This window comes from Ambystoma mexicanum, chromosome 4q (genome assembly GCF_040938575.1).
Source record: "Ambystoma mexicanum isolate Mex_15411 chromosome 4q, UKY_AmexF1_1, whole genome shotgun sequence".
Taxonomy (NCBI): domain Eukaryota; kingdom Metazoa; phylum Chordata; class Amphibia; order Caudata; family Ambystomatidae; genus Ambystoma; species Ambystoma mexicanum.
This window is the reverse complement of record NC_090928.1, coordinates 945,810,305-945,832,434: the sequence shown is the minus strand read 5'-3', so window position 1 is coordinate 945,832,434 and position 22,130 is coordinate 945,810,305. Positions and strand designations below refer to the sequence as shown.

At 46.6% G+C, this 22,130-nt stretch overlaps 1 protein-coding gene across 3 annotated transcripts in view; it reads left to right on the top strand.

Annotated features, from left to right (window-relative positions):
- The window catches only part of UBR2 (ubiquitin protein ligase E3 component n-recognin 2), a 2,523,611-nt gene that overhangs the window by 1,351,856 nt on the left and 1,149,625 nt on the right, over nt 1-22,130 (top strand). For all 3 annotated transcript variants that reach the window (XM_069608499.1, XM_069608498.1, XM_069608497.1), the window contains one exon: nt 10,279-10,433. In XM_069608499.1, coding sequence (XP_069464600.1) covers nt 10,279-10,433 — 155 coding nt within the window. The remainder of the gene's footprint in view (nt 1-10,278; nt 10,434-22,130) is intronic.

The window sequence follows — 22,130 nt, the reverse complement described above, 5'->3', positions numbered from 1 at the left end:
CCCTCAGGCAACGCCGCAGCCGCTACCACTCAATCATGAGGCCAGGTCCCATGGTTCGCCGGTTGGGGCAAGGCTGGCGCAGCATCTTGTAGAGTGGCAAGCCATTAGTTCGGATGTGTGGGTTCTGGAGATCATAACCCACGGCTACTGTCTTCCTTTTCGGCAGAGGCCTCACGACAATCCACCAGGGAACCTCTCTTTGAAGAGTCCGGATCCGCTCCTTGCGCAGGAAATTCAAGCCCTGCTGGAGAAAGGCGCCATAGAACTGGTGCCTGTAGCGGAGAGGAACAAGGGATGGTATTCCCCTTATTTTTTGATTTCAAAGAAAGACGGGGGATTGAGACCCATCATGGACTTGCGCGGTTTGAACAAACTCCTCAGGAAGAACAAGTTCAAGATGGTGACTCTTTCTCAAGTCCTCCAGGCCCTTCAACTTCAGGACTGGTTGGTGTCTCTCGACCTCAAGGATGCTTACTTCCATGTGCCGATCCATCCCAAGCACAAGAAGTACCTGAGGTTCGCAGTTGGTGACTCGCACTTTCAGTTTTGGGTCCTGCCGTTCGGATTGACCTCCGCCCCGAGGGTTTTCACCAAGCTCCTGGTGGTGGTGGTGGCATTGCATCTTAGGAAAGGGGGGATTCACGTCTACCCTTACCTGGACGATTGGTTGATCAGGGGGAGCTCTCCCGAGCAAGTCCTGGATCATCAGTCCGTAACCTGCCACTCCCTTCACAGGCTGGGCTTCTCCCTCAATTTAAAGAAGTCCCATTTGACACCAACGCAGCAGCTCCAGTACATCGGAGCAATGCTCGACACGTCCCTGGGGCAGTGTTTTCCTCCTCAGGTGAGGGCTCTTCACATTCAGCAGATGGTGCACAAGTTTCAGTTTGCCCAGAATCTCCCAGCGTCCGAGTTCTTGAGACTGCTCGGCCTCATGGCATCCTGCATTCTTCTGGTGCCAGAGGCTCGCCTGCGGATGAGGTCTTTGCAGTGGGCACTCAAGCTCCAGTGGTCTCAGTCCTCCGGCAGGCTGTCGGACCCTGTTCAGGTGCCGCCTTCGGTAGCCCGGGACCTTCTGTGGTGGGCCATCGAGGGCAATATGATGAAGGGGGCCCCATTTTGGCTGCCCTGGCCGGAGGTGACGATCGTGACGGACGCATCCCTCACGGGATGGGGAGCTCATGCCAACGAGTTGACAATCAGCGGTCGTTGGTCTCCGTCGGAGTCCAGACTACATATCAATCTGTTGGAGCTGAGGGCCGTCAGGCTAGCGCTGAAGGCTATTCTGCCGACTGTGCGCGGGAACAGTGTCCTGATTCTGACGGACAACACGGTGGCCATGCACTACCTCAACAAAAAGGGGGGGCAGGGTCACTTCCGCTGTGCAGGGAGGCGATGCGGCTTGAGTTCTGGGCCATCCAGCAGGACGTTTCGATCTCGGCAGTTCATCTGGCCGGAGACGACAACGAGACGGCGGACGCTCTGAGCAGGCAGAGCACGATCTCTCTCGAGTGGGAGCTGGCTCAGGAGATTCTCCTGGAGATCTTCGCCCTTTGGGGGACCCCTCAAGTGGATCTCTTCGCCTCCAGTGTCAACTGGAAGTGCGAAAGGTTTTGCTCACGGGAATTTCCTCCAAAAGGAGCCTTAGGACATGCGTTCGTGGTGGAGTGGTCATTCCCACTGCTGTACGCGTTTCCTCCAGTCCCCGTCATCCTGCAAGTGTTGCGGAGGTTCAGTTCCCAGATGATCCTCATTGCTCAGGCGTGGGCCCGGAGGGCGTGGTTCCCGGACCTTCTAGACTTGTCCATCTGCCCTCCACGTCGTCTTCTCTACCGAGACGATCTGCTCTCACGGGAGGGGGGTCAGGTTCTCCATCCAGAGGTCAGATCCCTCAATCTTCACGCTTGGCTTCTGAAAGGTTGAGGTATAAGGATTGGGACCTCCCTGAAGACGTGATGGAGTTGTTGCTCTCGGCCAGGCGGCTGGCAACAAAGTCTCTGTACCGTTCCCGTTGGAGAAAGTTCTGCGACTGGTGCAGAGTTCAGAATGTGGATCCTTTGGAATGAGACATTTCCATGGTTTTGTCTTTTTTGCTTTCTTTGGCCCACAGGGGCTTGCAAGTGGGGACCATAAAAGGTTACCTGGCGGCGCTGTCCATATTTAAGCGCTCGTCTGAAGAGTGTTACTATTCTAAGATTCCTTTAATTTCGCAGTTTTTGAAAGGGCTCACTAATGTGTTCCCTCTGTCACCTTTTTTGGTGCCAGGTTGGAATTTGAACCTTGTTCTTAAGTTTCTTATGGGTGCTCCGTTTGAGCCTTTACATTCTTGCCCTTTGAGGCTGTTGACTCTGAAAACTGTGTTTTTGGTTGCGGTTACTTCCGCTCGCAGAGTGAGTGAGTTACAGGCACTTTCAGTTAAGACACACTTCACTGTGTTTCACAAGGACAGGGTTGTCCTTAGAGTTCGTCCTTCTTTTCTCCAGAAGGTGGGTTCGGATTTTCATTTGAGCCAGAAGGTTGTTCTTCCGGCGTTCTATCCTCCTCCACATCCTGGTAAGGAAGAGGCGAGGCTCCATAGGCTTGATCCTCGGAGAGCGTTGAGCTTTTATATTTCGCGCATGTCCCGGGTCAGAGTGGACAATCAACTTTTCATTGGTTACGCTGGGAAGCGTTTGGGACAAGCTGTGACGAAATAGACTTTGTCTCGGATTATTTTAGCTATCTCCGAGTGTTAGCGCTTGGCGGGTGAGGACCCTCTGGCTGGCTTGCGGGCCCATTCTACCAGAGGAGTGGCTGCGTCTACTGCCCTGCAGAGCAGAGTTCCTATTCGTCACATCTGTGATGCAGCCACCTGGGCTTCAGTACATACTTTTGTACGTCACTATTTCCTTGATTCCATCAGAGGGCAAGATCTGGCCTTTGGCAAGGCAGTTCTCTATTCCGCAATATGATTGGGCATGCTAAATTTGTATTCTAAATTCTTTCCCACCTCCTTGCTTGCTACTGCTTTGGGAGTCTGTCATAGATATGGAATACGTCGGAGGACCCAATCCCCTCGAAGAACAAGTTACTTTCTTACCTGGTAACATTCTTTCGATGGGATGGTCCGACGACGTATTCCATATCGCTCCCTCCCTGCCTTCCCCGCTGCAGAATTTCTTTTGCGATTGAAGCTTGCGTTCCTCAAGGCCTTGTGTGTCTGACTGGCAGAAAACTGGTGGCACACGTTCTGGGAAAAAACTATAACTGAGGCTATGGGTGTCGTGCGTCCTACTTATCACAACGGGTGACGTCGGCCGTCGGAGGAGGTCCTCGGGGACGGCGCATCGACGTCATCGACGCAGGACGCAGACGCCAAAGATTTTCCGAAGCAGCACAGCTGTGGACATTACCTGTCATAGATATGGAATATGTCGTCGGACCATCCCATCGAAAGAAGGTTACCAGGTAAGAAAGTAACTTGTTCTTCTATGCCGTTGGGTTTAAGAATTGAGCTTTTGGCATTTTCTGAAAAATTAGCGATTAGCAGACCTCCCCTAATTCGCCCCAATTATCCTTTCTTTGCACACCTCCATCAATCACTGGTGGTTCCATTAGCTACACTTCTTGGAACCATAAAATGCCAAAGCACCTGGATAATAAACTGGGGGCAAGAAAACTATTATAGCCTCTGGTATTCCAACACATATGTTTCATTGTATGTGATTCAACAGCTCGCACACTTGCTTGTATTTGCCAGACGGATTGAATGCAACCACGCCCATTTGTCCCAGTCCTCTTCTTTTACCAGACCCTGTGTATTTATCAAGAACCATCTTCGTCCCAGTGTTTCCTGTTGACAGACAATAGTTAAAGGTCTACATGCTTCCGTATCAATTCTACCTTGCATTCCCCCGCAGTTGATTTATATCCCTTATTTTGGAGGGTGTTACTTTCTGAATTGTCTTTTTTTTTTGTTGTTGCAGGTTTGCTCTTCAAAGCTGTGACAGGCGATGCAGAAATCTCTACTCCCCTCTGTAATAAATTGTTTCTCACCCTTCATAATAGCGAGAGAACCAATTGAGAGTAGAAGTGTAGGTTGACCCTATTGACTCTTGGACCGGGCCCAAACTCCACTTAATGTCTCCTGATGATACACCTTTGAACTCATTAATGCAAGAGAATCTATGCCTCTTCTCTCAGAAGGGCTTCCATGGTTACTTGAAGATCTGACGCGGACTACTTTCCATTCCATGGTTTTCATAAGTAATCCTGTCATGTCTTGATGCTCTGGAGTCTATATTTACTTCTTGATTTATGCATCTCATTGCCTTCTTTGGAAGGATGTTTTATATGTGTAGGTTCAGGACTCCCCTTCCTTGGATCTCAAGCCCTTTTTCTTTAATCCTTTGGTGTTCCTGATGCATCCACACAGTGCTCCAATATGGCAGTCATCACGCTCTCTTTACCATATACTTTTATTTTATATTTATTTATTTTATTTGTTTTGATTCATAAAGAACCTTTACCAAATACACCATCAGCACCATTTCAGACCTCGTCGTTAAAACTTCCATTTATTTACTGATATTACTCTGGTACATTTAAAAAGTACTCAAATCCATACCCTATCAGTTCATGTACTCATAAAATCCATAACAAATGCATGGAAAGATTCATATTAGTGAAATTCATGATTAAATTCACATAAAGTACTTATTCAAATACATGTTAAAATGTTCCTCAATTTACTCTGTACCTTGCCCTTTTAGATTTTGGGATTGTCTGCCACTTAACTGGTCCCCACAGCACTAGGAGTCAACTCTATACAAAGAGCCAATAGTGTTGCCAAGTCATACCTTTGCTACTTATTTAAACCTACTAAAATAACTTTCCAAACTGAATATAGTGCCATGTGCACAGATTCCAAGTCTGTGTTTAAACGAGAACACCCAAATGTGCCTCATTTAATTGCGTCATCACTGCCAACAAACCGACCCAGCTTTGTCACATACGTGGATCCCCTTCTGGGAAACAATGTCAGTACATGTGTTGGTGTTTCCTTATGCTTTTCTAGGCTGCACATTCGACAAACTCCCTATTCCACCTTTAGTCTAACTTGTGCCCCCTGCAAGGCAAGCAATGGCAACTGGTTTGTCTGCAGTTTCAATGTAAAGTGCTGCTGGGGCACTTCAAAGATAGCGTTGGGTCTTAAAATATCAGTGACCTAATGTCCTGTACATAGTTAAAGTTATGCAATTTTTGCAGGTGTGTATAGTTTCCCAGCCAGTCCCACTTTTTCACATTGTTTTTATATAGGGCCTTCAGGACCTCTTGGCTTGTACCCCGCTCGAAGTCTGGGGACCAATCTATGTTTGTGAAGCATGCCTCATTTAGGGCAATGTATGGTTGATGGCTTCCGCTTTAGTACATCAAACCCATAAATTGCAGCAGTTTGAAATGGGTCAATTACTTAATTTCATATATAGTATGCCCCTTTGTGTGAGTGGTTGGCTCATGGGGGATACTAGTCCCAGTTCTAATCTTAAATAGGCCATTGGTGTGGTGTGTGGCAAACCCAGGAGCCTCCTCCAGAATTGGCCCTCCACAACGTTTAGCCATGTCAGGTCAGGTCCCTCATGGCCAATGCATGAAGTCCATTGAGGATGGCTGAGCAAAGCTCTGTAGAGCTTTAGGATTTCTTCAAGCAAATAGCCTGCTGTATGCATTGCAAATGTGTTAATCAAACACGTTAGTTGTCTAGCCTTTCTCTTTTTGCTCTCAGCTATGGCTCTGTGGACCGTCTCTGCCGATAACTCCAGTCCCAGCTATAGGTAGCTATCAACATATTCCACCTTGTGCGAGTCCATTTGCAGGCCGACCCTACATAGCTTACTTCCTGAGACCACCCTCGTTTTGGCCTTACCCATGTTAATAGCTAGGTCGTTCTGTTTGACGTATTCTGACAATATCTTGAATTTGTCTTATTGTGCGGTCCAACAAGATAAGTTCATCCGCGTACAATAGGCTAGCTATGTTTAGAGCGGATCTTGACTGGGCATCCCTCCCCCTTCAATAGCTTAACGGGCAGGTCAGCCAAGTACAGACAGAACAACAAGGGTGCAAGATTACACCGTTGTCTGACACCCCTATTTACGTCCACTGGGTTTGTCAAGAGACGCATACTGTTCAGATGCACTTGCACACTGTTCCCAGAGTGGAGTTGAATCAGTATTACCAGTAGCCATTCTGGACAGCCCCATGTTCGCAGCTTTTGCCACAGACTTGCCCGATTAACGGTGTCAAAGGCCGTGCTGGAGTCCACCCAGATCACATATAGTGCAGGGTTGCCCTTTGTTGCTACATCACTAATTAGTGTGTCAAGCAACCCGATATTGTGTGGTTGCAGACCCCAAGCGAAAGCCAGTTTGTGTGTAGTCCAGGATGTTGTTTTCCTTTGCCCAGCCCTGTAGGGCTTGGAGCACAAAGCCAGAGAACAATTTACCTGTAACGTCTAACAGAGATATTAATCTATAGTTCTCCGGACTCTCTCCGTCTCCTTTTTTATAAATTGGCAAGAGGATTGCCTTGAACCATGTTCCTGGAACTACACTTTCTTCGCGCACCTTAGCAAATAGAACTTTCAGGACCTCTGAACATGCACTGGGGGCATCTTTCAGTACGGCATGCAATAGCCCGTTGGGGCCCAGTGCACAAGAGGCCTTCAATTTAATTATTGCAGTGTGTATATATAATAGAAATCTGGGGCCATTGGCCACCCCCCCATCCACCGTGCGCATCTCAATTTTTCGATCTGCTTTCGTTCCATAATTTGCCCTTAAGAACTCAACCCATTTATACTCTGGAATGGGTTAAGCATGCTTTCTCTAGTATCACCCTTGGCCTTTTCCAGCATTTGCCATATGGTCCTAGAATTTCCGCTACAGAGCACCACAAACATCTTCTGCCAATGGCTATTTACAGCCGAAGACCACCTCCTTTTCAGCCAGCTCTTGTATTCTCTTTTTATTTTCCTTATTTTGGCTTCTAAAATGGGGATGGGTTGTACCACTCCTCCTCCTTTCCTCAACATTCTACGGATCCTCCTTATGGCGTTGCCGATTTCAATTTCAAAGATCTTACTATCGTTTTCTTCATGTACTACCACATAATTATCCCTCACCAACCCTGTTTCAACAGACAATTTTTTCCAGCCAACAATACCAGTTTTTCCAGTTTTACCATATACAAAGTATTGTCTAATGTCAAGCCCCCCCCCCACAACTATTATTTTTTCTTTTTTCTTTGCGTTTTCTGCCTCTCCCTTGCAGACTTAGTGCTTGAGGGTAATGGTGGAGTCAACAGTGATGTCCTTTGGGCCAAAGAGCATACAAATGTGTGCAAAACATTTCCTTGTTCTTTTGGTGCATTTTTCTTATTTTAAAATTTTTGCCTTCTTGGTTTCCCAACTTTGACATAGGGTCCTCTTCTGCTTCCCTTTTCCACGTCTCTCTTCAAATAGGTGGTCCTCTTGCATCCCTATACCTTGCGAATACTGGAGGCAACATGTTTTGTCGAGTTTGAGGACTCTTTGACTATTTTGTTATTCAATCTTGTTAGTAGTTGCTGATGTTGATGGGTGCTTAATACATTGAGATACCAATATTTAATTTAGCTTGCCCAAATTTGATCTTACTTCCCCTCTTATATTATCGTATAGCCTAACTATTGCCTCCAGAACCATGTTCAGCACTGCCTGAATTTCGGAAGGGAACATACTTTCTTCCATATTCCTCTGTGTGAGTATTGCAAGGAATTCTTCTGGTCTTTGTCTTGCGTTCTCAGTCTTTCTCGACAGAGGGCCCTTCACTTATATTTAAGTCTTGTTCCATGTCCAAACAGGGAGAAGCACTCAGCCTCTCTGTATTCACACTCAATCAATTCACTATTTATTTTTCCATACTTGGGCACATCTCCATTAACAATTAATTTACTGAGGTTCCTACACCATTCATATCCGGGCTTCCCTCCCTGTCATCTGGCATCAGCAGGGTTGCTGGCTTTTCCTTAACAGCTTCTTCTTCTACTCCACCCTGTTGTGCCACCTGGTTGTAAGACTTTGTACTTTGTTTGGTGAAAAAGTCTGTTACTGTTGCAATGGGTTGGGGGGGTTGAGTTTCTTCCATCACCATTGGCTCACACCTGCTTAGGTGTGAAGCTAGGGTCTTGGCTTGCAGATTCTCGGGCTTCATTCCTGCAGCTTTACGTCCCTTCTTGTTTCATATGCCTCAATGACCAGACCAAACTGCTCCTGGTTGGATTGCAAGCCTTACTAAATAAACTTGACGGAGCATGAAAATATTTCATTATCGATTGTATCACCATCCCAGTCTCAAATGAAGTCAAAACCCTTCGGTTCTACGTGGACTCCATTCTGTCTCTAATTAGGCAAGTAAATGTGATTGCCTCGTCGGCGGCCTACACCACCAAGTTAATTAACGCTTGTTAGACCCTTCCTCTCCTCTGACAGCTGCCTCACAATTGCAAGAGCGCTCATTGGTTCCAGGTTAGATTATTGCAACGCCTTATTTGCCCGGTACTACTGCCCGCAACATAAACAAGCTGCAAATTATACAGAATTTGCTGAGAGCAGCCCTGAACATTTAAAAATAAATCCTATCTCCTCAGCTAGAAGAATTTTGCACTGGTTGCCGATTCTGGAGCTCGTACTCTTCAAAACGCTAGCTATCACCCATAAATGTCTCTCGAACACTGCACCACGATACCTGTCTTGAAGGTTTAACAAAGCTCAGTCCCTCAGACATACCCGGACTACCCAGACGAGTCTCCTCACCACCTCGAGATTCAGACTTCAAAGATCGGGAGGCCTCAGCTTCCCGGTCATTGCCGCTAAGATTTGGAATGCCCTACGGCTACCATTAAGATCAGAGCACTCCTACTGGGCTTTCCGTAAGCGCCTTAAAACAGAGTGGACTTACTTTTGTCTCTTGTTTAGACCAAGTCGACATATATTACTTATTGGCATCACTGAATTTTCTCGCCAGGTGGGATGGCTGCTACCTTGCCTCTCGCGCCCTGTGCCAACTGCAACAACTGCGCTTGGCTCGCTCTTCGCTTGCGGGAACTCAGCCAACGATTTTGGTGGAGTGACCGGGCTGCTCCTCCACTCGCTCGCAAGCTGCACTCCACAAAAGTTGTCCCCAACAACTCCACTTGGCTCGCTCTTCCATTTTATTGGTATTAATGTTACCTCTGTGGTAGGCCAGCAGATGAAGTGAAGTCTGACTTTTCTGCTACAGCTGCCGTTGGACAGTGTGATCTTTCCTTTTGAGTAGCACACAGTTCTACCATGACATTAGATGATTACACAGCCCTCACCAGAGGGTTGTGCAAAATTCTCCCTAACACACATCAATAAAACAAAATATGAAGAATATAAAAAGTGGCATAGCATATAAAAACTAGTATGGCCCAAATTAGATATTAGGGCACTGGAAGTAGCCTCTTGGGGACCACGGTTAAGCCCAGCATGATGCAGGGAATGTAGTCCAGTTTAGGAACACCCAGGAACATTTGATGACATTTGCATCTCCCACCTCACAATACCCACCTCCTTCACCTGGTGGCGGCTAATCCCCTGTATATGATGTATGTATATATGTGTATATATATATATATATATATCATCCAATGGTGCTTGTATTCTGTTAGGAATGCTATTGAGCCATTGATAAAGCCTAAGGTGGTGGGTTGGTGATAAGAGTTTAGATGTAGGAACATTTTTTAATGGTTTTTCATACACAAAATTGCTGTGAAAATGCAGAGAATGCTTCTTTTATATCCTTTTCCATTGGTAAGTTGTTGGCAGTAGGGAAAATAAAAAAGGGTCTTGAACATTATTTACAAACACTAGTTCTTATCGATTATTTTTTTTAACGGTCCATCAGACCTTATCTTGCTGGCTTCTCTCTTCATGATATTTCAATTTGCAACAGAAAGGGAAACACTGTGTTTTTCCAGATCCTCTGGCTAGTATTAATTTACAACAAGAGAATATGCACGTGTGTAGTTACAGCATATTGGCATGTTATGTAGATTAAAAGGTGAGCGTGAACGGAAGACTACATTTTTACCACCATAGATACTGAAACTACATGTCTTTAAAGGTGTATAGTTTTAGTATAGTGTTAACCATTAATGTGATTGAAAACTGACATTGTATCTAAACTAATAACTGTTAGACGCTGCTTGCAATAAATGTGAACTTTTTTCTTTCAGCTCTTCCACCTCCTGTTCTGCCGGCATTCTGTCCTTTGTTTGCAAGTTTAATCAATATTCTTCAGTCCGATGTCATGCTGTGCATTATGGAAACAGTGCTGCAGTGGACAATTGAGCCATCTGGAAATGCCTGGTCTGAGTCCATGCTGCAAAGGGTATGTTGAATCTGTACAAGAATGTTTGAATGTAGCATAGATGTACTTTTGACACACTGCAGCTGCTTGTAAAAAAGCAGTTCACCATGGAGTATTCAGGTGGTTCTACTTTTCACCGGTCAGCTTTGGTTAAAATTCATTTTATGCCCCTTTCTGAATTGTGTGCCCTGATTTCTGCAGACATATTATATTGACCCATATGACTGGCAGCAGCAGTAAAAACTCAATTGAGGGAAAAAAGAAGAGGCACAATGAGATAGATGGGGTACATATTGCATCGTAGGTTGCATCTTTAAAGCTGCTATATATAGTGACATTGTTTTGAGCAGCAGTGACAGTGCTACAGAAAACATAAACGAGCAACTGAATTATCGATATTTAGTTGCCTGTAGTTTTCCTTTCTTTAAATATTTCTGGAGATCAATTCTCAACCAGAAGATATCCAGACACTGCAAACAGAATATACTGTAAAAAAGCAGGTGTTAAAAAAAATAAAAAATAAAAATAATAAAGAAAATCCCTTCAGAGAAGGTTTTAGATCAAATGAGCATACATCTGCAAGGTCAAAATAACATAAGCACCAAATACACATTTATTAGTAAAACTAAGAAGACCTATTCTTTGTTCGTGTAGACTCATTTAAATGGTTTAGTTTTCAAAGATACTTGTCAAAACATATGACAACAAAAGGGAATTTGATGTGGGGCCTTTGGGTCAAAAATAGCTATATTAGAAAATGTGGCTCAGTGAAAACTATAGGAATATTGAGCAAGGTTCTTTATTCAGGTTGTAACAGAGCATCATGTAAATCTTAAATTTGTTGGTTGCTTGAGGGTAAACCCAAGGTTATGTAGCACAGAATATAATTGCTTTAATGCATGGGTGACCAGTGTAATCCAAGCAATGGGCTTTATGTGACCATAAACACAAGCTTTAATGATCACAGAGTTGGTTGCATACCGAATCCCTTTTAAAGCAAATATGCACTTGACGAAAGACTTCAGAACCACCTTATGACTATCCAGTTGGGGAAAACACCAGAGAATGGATACTCGCTTAGAAGGGTGAGGATTACTGTTAAAAGGTTTTTCAGAACTACTATCACTGGGTAACATGGCTGAGCAGCAAGACTCGGACTAATGAGATCAGGGGTTGGTGTACAGTACAGTTAAAATAAAGTGGAGTTTGTCAAGCAATAGATTATACACACTAGCATACAAATTCACTTTTAAATTATTTAAGAACACAAGCTAGGCTACTTCAGTTTGGTGTCCAATTGAAAGTGGGGTGGGGGCACTATTATAGATTGAATAGTTCTCCAGCATCGGATCTTTCATGGATTCACATGCTCTTGAATTTTCTGCGTCGTCAGGCTGGGAATCCTCAGTAACATTAAAGCAGTTTACCTGGGGGGCGTGGCTACAGAGCCATGAGATAGGCTGTGATTCCGTGGGTCCTGCCGATCCTCAATGATCCTGAAGAAAGACTATGAACACAGAAAGCAGTGAAGGGCACCACTGAATATACAGGCGTATGAAGCTACGAGGGACAGTATGTTCATAATTTATTTTTGTTCAACGCACAATCTGGGAAATGCGAGTCGGAGCAGTGGAGGAGCTTTTCAACAACCAGGAAGCAAGATGGCGGCCTGACGATAACAAAGGATCGGACTGTGAGGCTATAACACGGCGAGGCGACGAGCTGGAACTGGGACGCGGCAGGATTAGACCGCGGGCGGATTGACGCATGGGATCGGACGGTCGAGGAAAGAAAGCAGACAAATCTGTGCAGAAACTACAAACATGGGATACGGACAGCCGGATTAGAGCAAGAAACTGGAGACGGACACAATTGCTCAGAAATAGCAAGACTGTGTACCGGAGCTCATTGTGTTAAGCAGAAACCTGTGCAGTTCCCTCTGGGACCACTGCAAAAGATTTAAGACTGCAGGTGTTTGGCAGTAAACCCACTTGGTAGCAGTCTGTACCACACATATTCACTTGGTAGCTGTGGCTGAGCAGTCAGACCTCCCTCAAGAAGAGTTAGGCAGTATACAGAGTATTCACAATAGGTCAAGAGAACACAATAGAACAAGTAAACACTGACCAGGGCTTGGTGTAAAAGAGATATAATTATTTATTTAAAACCACATCTAGAAAAAACACACAGGCACTAATAGTAAGCAATTCAAAAACACGGTCACTAAAAGATATACACTCCCTTAAAAGACTATTAGACAAGTCTTAAGTAAAGCACCACTTATTTTCAGACAGCGGTGAGCGCTTAACGTAGATGGCACTCTCTTAATTCGTTTTAAAAAGGGAGAGAAAAGCAGAGAATAAATTGAAACAGATCCCAACACTTTTACAAGAACATAACACAAGAGGAAGGCAAAGTAAAACCGTGAGGTTAGAGTTCAATAGGCCGGATCCACTTTAAGGGGATCAAACGAAATGTGTCTAAGGTCACACGGTTGCAGTGCACAAAAGTCTTGTAATGGTTCAAAAAGGAGTTGGACCTAAGAAAGGGACCAGTTAGAGGGTCAAGGCGGCCAGCCCAGTCCAGAAGGTTAAGGGGTGGTTATTACCTTGTAGCAATCTTTAGAAAGGGAGGCCTGGCGGACACGGTACCTTAAAGTGGTGAGAACACTCCAGCGGGGGCAGTTGTTCCTGGCAGCGGATGCAAGTCGGTGCTTCGTCTGGGGGAAGAGAGGATCTCGTCGTGGAGGAAGACAGGAGTCCGTTGCACTGCCAGGGAAGAAACCAGCCGCAGAGTTTCTCAGGTACAAGGAGCGGTCCATTGATTCGCGGTTCAGTGGTGAGTGGCTATCCGGCCGCCGGGGTGCTTGGCACGGGCAGTTCGACAACAAATCTAGGTCTAGGGTGCGAAGAAAGAAGGTAAAACTGGTTGTGCCCACCAGTCAGGGGAAGAAGCCTCTCCAGCCAGGAGATCTTCTCTGTCGTCGGGAAGTGGTGAGTCAGTTCCGCAGGGCTCCACCGGTGGTGTCGTCGTGGTAGGTCGGCTCAGCTTCTCCCTCGTCGGATTCTCCGGTCCTGTGGCGACTTCTGAAGTTCCAGTCCCCAAAGCCCTGCTTTTATGCAGCATACCCCCATTCACTCAGCCTAGCTGTCAATCAAACATGCTAAGTTATGAGCCGGCCGGCTCACCACTTGGGCCAATCACACAAGAGTGCGACTTGAGTTACCAAGGTAACTCAGTCCAGGGTGCCTAAACCCCCTCCCACACCCCCTGTGGTACCCAGACAGACTGGCACCACTTTTGGAGGCTTCTGTGAAGAAGCCCGCCAAAAAGTGGAACAAAGGGCTCGACTTGGGTTGGAGTCACAGAAGAGAACACAAACGCCATTTTAGAATCGAGTCCTGGCAAAAAATACCAACCGGCGAATTAATATTAATGAAATAAACCGGCGGTATGTTCGAGGCTATGAGAATTAAATAATTAAAGTTGGTAGCCTCGAACAATGGGAAAATCCCATAGGAAAATATTTGCGGTCGAATATAACAAGTCGTATCCACTGCCACCAGCCAAAACTCGATCAGGGGGGACGGAAATGTGCCCCCTCGACTAACAGTCCCCGGGGCAATCGAATTGCCCCGACCAGTACGTCCACAATATGATGGTTTGTACTGGTTTCTGTTCATAATGTGGGACTAGTAAAGCCAATGGACAGTAGTCAGTCCCAGGGTATGGAGTCTATGGTGGGGTGTCACTATGACAGGCCTGCGTCACTGCACAGAGGGTGCTGTGTAACACACATAGTAAAAACACATGAGACCTTATGGAGTAAAGGACCCCATAGCCCCTAAAACACATTAGCAGTCAAAGGAACACCATAAATCATGTCCAAGAGTGGGAGGAAAAGTGGGAGGAAAAGAGAGAAAAAAAAAAAAAACTCCAGAAATCCAGCAAAGCTGCTGGGGGACTCACTAGGTTAGGAAATTCAACCCAAACAGAGAATTCTCCCTAACACATTGTGACATTGAAATACAAAATACTTTCAGAATCATGTTCGGGGCCGCCGGCGCACCTGCACATCTAGAGGACGTCGGTTACATTGTTACAGTGTGCGAAGGAAGGGAGTAGAACGCACAAGGGATGTACGAAGAGAGAGCCTGCACACTGCTGAATGACAAAAGCCTGTACACGGTGGCGGACTGGCTACAGTGATACTTTGTTACGTAAAGCCGGAGCGGGCACAGGCGAGGTGTGGGCTGCACCTCAAACGAATCGAGTAACTGATCGAACGCAGAGCAAAAGGCGGATTCCCCTTCTCGCCATAGGCACGAAGGCGCATAACACTGCATGACTACCGCAACGGGGAGACGGTAATGCACCTTTGGGAATAATACCAGCAGATCAATGGCAATAGCAGCTTGTCTGCAAAAACACACTCGCACGAAGTGAGGAAACCAAGGTAGCAGGGTGATTAACGTCACGGAAAGACCCGAACAAAAAACGGAGACGGACAAATACTGAAGCTACAAAATCGTGAAGCTCACGCCAGCGCAGCCCATGGAGAAGCAGTGGGCCTAAAGGCCGCATTCAAATTCTACTGCCGGAGCAGCACAATCTGGAAATGAAGATTTGGCCGCAAGCAGGTGATACGTGTAGGACGCAGTCGTGGAGGAGCAGGCACTTTTGGAAGATTAAGCCAGCACTGCAAAGGCACAGAACACCCAGTCTTACCACAAGCTGTAGTGAAGTGCAAACTGCAGCCACAGATATGGCGCAACACACGGTGATGGCACGGTAGTCCTAGGGTTGCACAGCAGCGTGGATTAGGAAAAATACCCACAGTGCTTTTAGCACCTGAGAAGAGCACTACAGCACCCAGGTAACAAAAATGTGGCGAAGGCCGACACAGTGAACTACAGTCAAGAGCCTGTGACAAGAATTGTTAACCCGCCTAGAAGCTCGAGGTGTGCAATTCAATGAACTTTATTTTGTTTGGATGAAGTTGCTTGTGCGCTTACTAGGACTGCCAGTTGTCGGGTTCACCGTAGTGCCCCTGCCGATCCTGCATAGACCCGGACTGAGCTAGACCTCTGCAATAGCAATACATTACTAAGCCACCAGTCGTGCAGCCTCCGCCAAGGGCGCAGAGGGGTCCTGGGCTGCAGAACAGAGACTGAGGATTTGTAGCCACCGGATGAGAGTGAATTAGGCAGCAACAGGAAGACACAGCGCAGGCGAGACTGAAAGCGCCCATATAGACCTACGCACCGGCCGCGGCAACGCATGCAATCGACAGCCACTTTGAAATGAAGCAAACGGCGACATCGTGATGGCATCCAAGCTTCCCAAGACAAATGGGAAGCAACCCACACTGGAGGAATTCACAAGGACACCACAGCCAACGGAGGGGGCCAGGAATGAAGACAGGAACCCACAAACAGACACAACCCCAACACGCAACGATCAGCAGATCCCGGAGGCGATTGCAGACTTGAAAGTAACGTGGGAAACCAAACTAGAGGCAGCCATGGCCGAACTCAAGGCAACGCTGGAACTTAAAGTGGGCGCAGTACAAGTGGATGTCAACCTACTTAGACAAGACGTACGAACAATAGCGGAACGCACAGGCGAGCTGGAGAAGAAGAAAGAAGTGACCACAAACACAGCTGCATGTGTATCTCACGCCTTGCAAATCCGCATACTGAAGCAACAAGTGAGCAACCTGGAAAATAGAGCAGAGGCAGCCGAAGGGCGCGGCTGGAGGAATAACATACGTATAGTGGGGCTTCCTGTGGGAGAGGAAGGATCTAAACGGACTACGTTGAGACCATGTTGCTGCAGGAGATAGGAGGTGGGGCGCTCACCCAAGGGTTCGCGGTGGAGAGATCACACAGAAAGCCAATAATTGCCAAAATACTTAATTACCGAGACGGAGAGAAGATCCTGGAACACTTCCGGAAAGGAGGCATAATACAAAGGGCATCCACATTCATTACGGCGTACCTAGATTATACACTTCTGGTGCAGAGACGGCGACTGAACTATGGGACAGTGAAGAAGAGACTGCGCAAAGCAAGCTACAGATACATTCTGATGTACCTGGCGAAATTGAAAGTGTTTCACAAAAACAGGGCCCTGTTTTTTGAGACCCCAGAGGATGCGACAGAGTGGTTGGATGCCCAGAATTGCCTGTCAGGAACAGACACCCAGAAGCCGAGGTGCTGTATAAACTCTGAAATTGGGACTTGAATATAAGATAGGGCAATGTAAGACTTGGAAATAATAAGCGGTGGGTTGAGCAAGTAGAATTGAACGGTCATAGCATAATGGTGCATTATTGCAGGAGGCACAATGGACTCCTATACCCCTATAGATAGTTTATTTGGTTTGCCGGTAGTGTGGTAACCCCCTGCTGGGTCCCTAGTACCGGCACTGCCGAATAGGGACTAAATGCTGTATGGCCTGAGATCCAGGGATGGAGCTGGGCAACAGTTGGGAACCGGAGGGTAGTGGGAATGGGAAGGGAGGGGTGAAGGAGGGGCTTCTCCACAGAAGCCCTCCAAATGGTGCCACTCTGTCTGGGTTCCACAGGATGTGTGGGGAGGGGAATTGGCACCCTGGACTACGTTGCCTTAGCAACTCAAGTCGCACTCTATTCTGATTGGCCCAGTGGTGAGCCACCCGGCTCGCCACTTAGCATGTTTGAGTGACAGCTAGGCTGTTGAATGGGGGTTTTTCTGCATAAAAGCAGGGCCTTTGGGACTGGAACTTCAGAAGTCGCCACAAGACCTAAGAATCCGAAGAGGGAAGAAGCTGAGCCATCTGCAATGACGACACCACCGGTGGAGCCCTGCTGCAACGACCTCACCACTTTCCCGACGACAAGAGGAGATCTTCTGCTGGAAGAGTCTTCTTCCTCTGAGCTGGTGGGATCAACCAATTCGCCACTTCGCCTTCCAAAGACGACTCTTGGTCGAATCGCCCGTGCCAAGCACCCCAGTGACCGGATAGCCAAGCTTCACCACTTTGACCGCTAACAAAAGGAACACACTTTTTACCGACGAACTCCGCGGCTGGTCTCTTCCCTGGGCAGTGCAACGACTACAAGTTTCCTCCTCGACAAGATCTTCTCTTCTCCTGGTCGAAACTACGACTTGCATCTACTGCCAGGAACAACTGCCGCCGCTGGAGCTTCCTCTCTCTTTAAAGTACTGTGTTCCACCTGGCCTCCCTTTCTTCGGATTGCTAAAGGTGACCCTTAAATCCTTGGCTTTCCAACTGGGTTGGCTCCAGACATTCTAACTTTACTTCTCGAATCACCCCATCCTCTTTTGAACACTCTGCAAAGACGTTTAGTGCATTTTAAACCATGTGATCCTGGGCACATTTCGCTTTGCTCCATTTAAAGTGGGCCTGGCCTATGAACTTTGGCTCTACAGTGTATACTGCCTTCACTGACATGCTTTGGACTTAGAAAAGTGTTGGGAATTGTTTAATTTCTATGCTCTTGTCTTTTTCTCTTCCTTAAACCTAATTATTAGAGTGCCATCTAAGTTACACGCTCACATCTGTTTTGACAAAAAGTGGTGTTTTAACTTAGACTTGTCTAGTAATTGCTAAGGGATGTGTAAATACTTTTCTGATTGTGTTGGAACTTGCTTTTGATTTATAGTGCTAGTGTATTTTCTAAAGTGTGTTAAATAAATAATTATATACTTTTGATAACAAGCTCTGGTCAGTGTTTGCTTGCTCTACTGTGTTTTTAGCCCTATTATGTATCCTCTGTATACTGCTTAACTCTTCTTGAGAGACGTCTGACTGCTCAGCCACAGCTACCAGGTAAATCTGGGTGGTACAGACTGCTATCAATTGGGTTTACTGCTTACTCCTGTAGTCTTAATCTTTTTGCAGTGTTCCCCAAGGGACCTGCACAGTATTCTGCCTAACAGAGCAGACAGAAGGGGAGGCGCAAGAAGTCGCAATCGTTTCATTGGATGCGGGGAAGGCCTGCTTTACGGGAATATGGTATAGGGCCTGAGTATCTAAAATGGGTTGAGCTGTTGTATAGCTCACCACTAGCCAGAGTTAAAACGGGAGCGGTTATTTCGGAAAGGTGGCAACTTAGTAGATGTACCAGACAGGGGTGCCCTTGGTCCCCAATGCTATATATCCTTGCACTGGAACCCCTAGCGATATACCTAAGACAACAGTACGGAGAGGTGGGGATTTTCACAAAAGGAGGGCCACACCTAATATTGTATGCGGATGATATGTTATACTTAAGATATCCGGAAGAAAACCTGCAATAAATCCTAGAAGTAATGGAGCGATTTGCGTCGCTCTCGGGCATTGCAATCAACCCCAAAAAATCATGCATATTCCCTCTGGGAAGATATAAAGGGATCCCGCGGGAGCACATTCTACAAATACCCTGGGAGACCAAAACCTTTAGATACCTAGGGATAGATATCTATCACACGGTGAAGAATGAACACAAACATAATACAGAGAAGGCAATAGCAAATATTGAGAACAGCATGAGAATCTGGGTTAAGCTCACTTTGGCCATGGTATGGAGAGCGGCTCTATTGAAAATGGTTGTTACCGAGGCTCATACGCTGTTAGGCAGAATCCTGTGCAGTTCCCTTGGGGAACACTGCAAAAAGATTAAGACTATAGGAGTAAGCAGTAAACCCAGTTGGTAGCAGTCTGCACCACCCAGATTTACCTGGTAGCTGTGGCTGAACAGTCAGACTTCTCTCAAGAAGAGTAGGGCAGTATCCAGAGTATACACAATAGGGCCAAAATACAGTAGAGCAAACAAACACTGACCAGAGCTTGTATAAAAAGTATATAGTTATTTATTTAAAACACACTTTAGGTAATACACTAGCACTCTCAATGAAAAGTAATCTAAAATACAGTCAGGTAAGTATATACACCTCCCTTGATAACTATCGGACAAGTCAGGGTTAAAGCACAACTATTTGTTAAGACAGGAGTGAGTGCTTAACCTATATGGCACTCCAATAGTTTAGGTAACAAAGGGAGAGCAAAGGCAGAGCATAAAATAAAAGAGTTCCCAACACTTGAGTTCAGAGCAAGGGGAGAAAGGCAGGTTATACTGTAGAGCCAAAGTTCATAGGCCAGGCCCACTTTAAATGGAGCAAAGCAAAATGTGCCCAGGATCACACGGTTTAAAGTGCACTGAAAGTCTTTGCAAAGTGCTCAAAAGAGGTTGGGGGTGGTTCAAAAGATATAGTTAGAGGTCTGGAGCCAACCCAGTACAGAAGCCAAGGATTTAAGGGTCACCTTTAGCAATCTGTAGAAAGGGGAGGCCAGGCAGGACACAGTACCTCAAAGAGAAAGGAAGCTCCAGCGGGGGCAGTTGTTCCTGGCGGTGGTTGCAGTTCGTCGTTCCGACCAGGGGAAGAGAGGATCTCGTCGAGGAGGAAACTTGGAATCGTTGCACTGCACAGGGATGAAACCAGCCGCGGAGTTCTCGATTAAAAGGTGCAGTCCTTTTATTCGCGGTCAAAAGTGGTGCGCTTAGCTATCCAGCCACCGGGGTGCTTGGCACGGGCGATTCGACCAAGGGCCGTCTTTGGAAGGCGAAAAGGGTGAACTGGTTGGTCCCACCAGCTCAGAGCAAGAAGACTCGTCCAGCAGAAGATCTTGTCTTGTCGTCGGGAAAGTGGTGAGGTAGCTGCAGCAGGGCTTCACCGGTGGTGTCGTCGTTGCAGATGGCTCAGCTTCGTCCCTCTTCGGATTCTTAGGTCCTGTGGCGACTTCTGAAGTTCCAGTCCCAAAGGCCCTGCTTTTATGCAGAAAAAACCCCATTCATTAGCCTAGCTGTCAATCACACATGCACATGGGCCATTCAGAGTAGAGTGCGACTTGGGTTGCTAAGGCAACGCAGTCCAGGGTTCCTATTCCCCCCTCCACCCCTCCTATGGAACCCAGACAGAGTGGCACCACTTGGAGGGCTTCTGTGGAGAAGCTCGCCAGCCAAAATAGTGGAACAAGGGGCTCGACCTTGGTCAGAGTTACAGAGGCGGACACAAGCGCCATTTTAGAACCGAGTTCTGGCAAAAAGGTCCAACTGTTGATTTAATATTAAATAAATAAATCAGCGGTATCTTTAACATTGCACCAAAAAGTGGTGCGTTTAAAATGAATGGGAAAATCCCATAGAGAATATTCCGGTGGAATATTTCGCGTGGTAACCACTGCCACCAGCCAGAAACTTGACGAGGGGGGACGGGACAGTGCCCCCTCGAAAACAGACCCAGGGGCAATCGAAGTACCCCTTACCAGTACTTCACAATATGATGGTTTGTACTGGTTCTGTTCACAATTTTGGACTAGTAAAGCCAATGGTGACTTTACATGCACTGGGAGACAGTAGTCAGTCCCAGGGTATGGAGTCTATGTTTGGGGGTCACTGTGACACCCCTGTGGTACTGCACTGAGGGTGCTGTGTACCACACATACAGAAAAACAGATGATACCCTACGGAGTAAAAAGAAACCCCATAGCCCATAAGCACATAACAAGTCAAAGACTTACCTCAAATCATGCCTAAAAGTGGGAGTAAAAGAGTCTCACTCTTAGCAGGAGAAAAAAACAAACCCCAAAAATCCAGCAAAGCTGCTTGGGGCCTCACTAGGTTTGGGAAATTTGCCTTATATGAGAATTCTCCCTAACATATGCTTTTTTGGAAATATACCATACATGATACCCAAGTGATTCTTTGTCAAACTCCAGAGCATATGCAGAGGCTTCCTCTGGCACAACACTAGGAATAGAATAGCCCTGTGGAAACTACAGAATACATACGACAAAGGAGGCATAAAACTTTTGAATTTTGAGATCTATCACTGGGCCAGCCAGCTACAGTGTGTGGCCAGGTGGCTATCGGAAGACTCAACAGCGGAGTCCAGACTGCTGAGGTCAGAATGTACTCCATTTTTCCTGAAAGAATGGATATGGTTGCCTAAATCAGAGCTAAAAGGGTGTCCGACAAAGCTGGAATTGGGATGATAAATGTGGCGAAAGGCTTGCCAGGCCATGGAGAACCCGACCCTGTGCTCCACGCAGGTACTGCTAGTAGCACTGACCAAAGGGGATGTGCAATTGAGGAAAACGATACACAGGCACTCGGAACCGGTGGGTATTGCAACAATAGGAGACATATGGTAAGATGGGAAGATACTGGAATTTAACGCATTGGTAGAGGAAACGGGCCTACATCTAGTGCAATGTATTACATACACCAGATTTGTGCAACGGGTGAAAGAATCATGGTCTGAAATAGTGCTGGAAGACCAACCAGATACAGCCATTGAAACAATCTTATGACATTGCAGAGGGAGGGTGTGAGATTTCCCGAATCTACGAACTGTTGATGACCAGGGTGGGGAAGGAAGTGACCCAGCTAAGACGGGATTGGGAAGAAGTGGGAGAAAGCATGAATGATGGGCTGTGGGAAAGGGTTCAGAGGTACCATAAAAAGGTGTCAAGGAATGCAAGGTTGCAACAAATCCAGCTGTATGTAACTCATAGAGCGTACATGACCCCCCCCCCATAGGATAGCCCGATTTAAAAACGTAGAAATACAAACATGTCCCAAATGTGGGGAGGTGAATGCGGGGATGGACCCATATGTTCTGGGCATGCCCGGGAATTGGTAAATCCTGGAAAGAAGTGGCCATCGCCTGA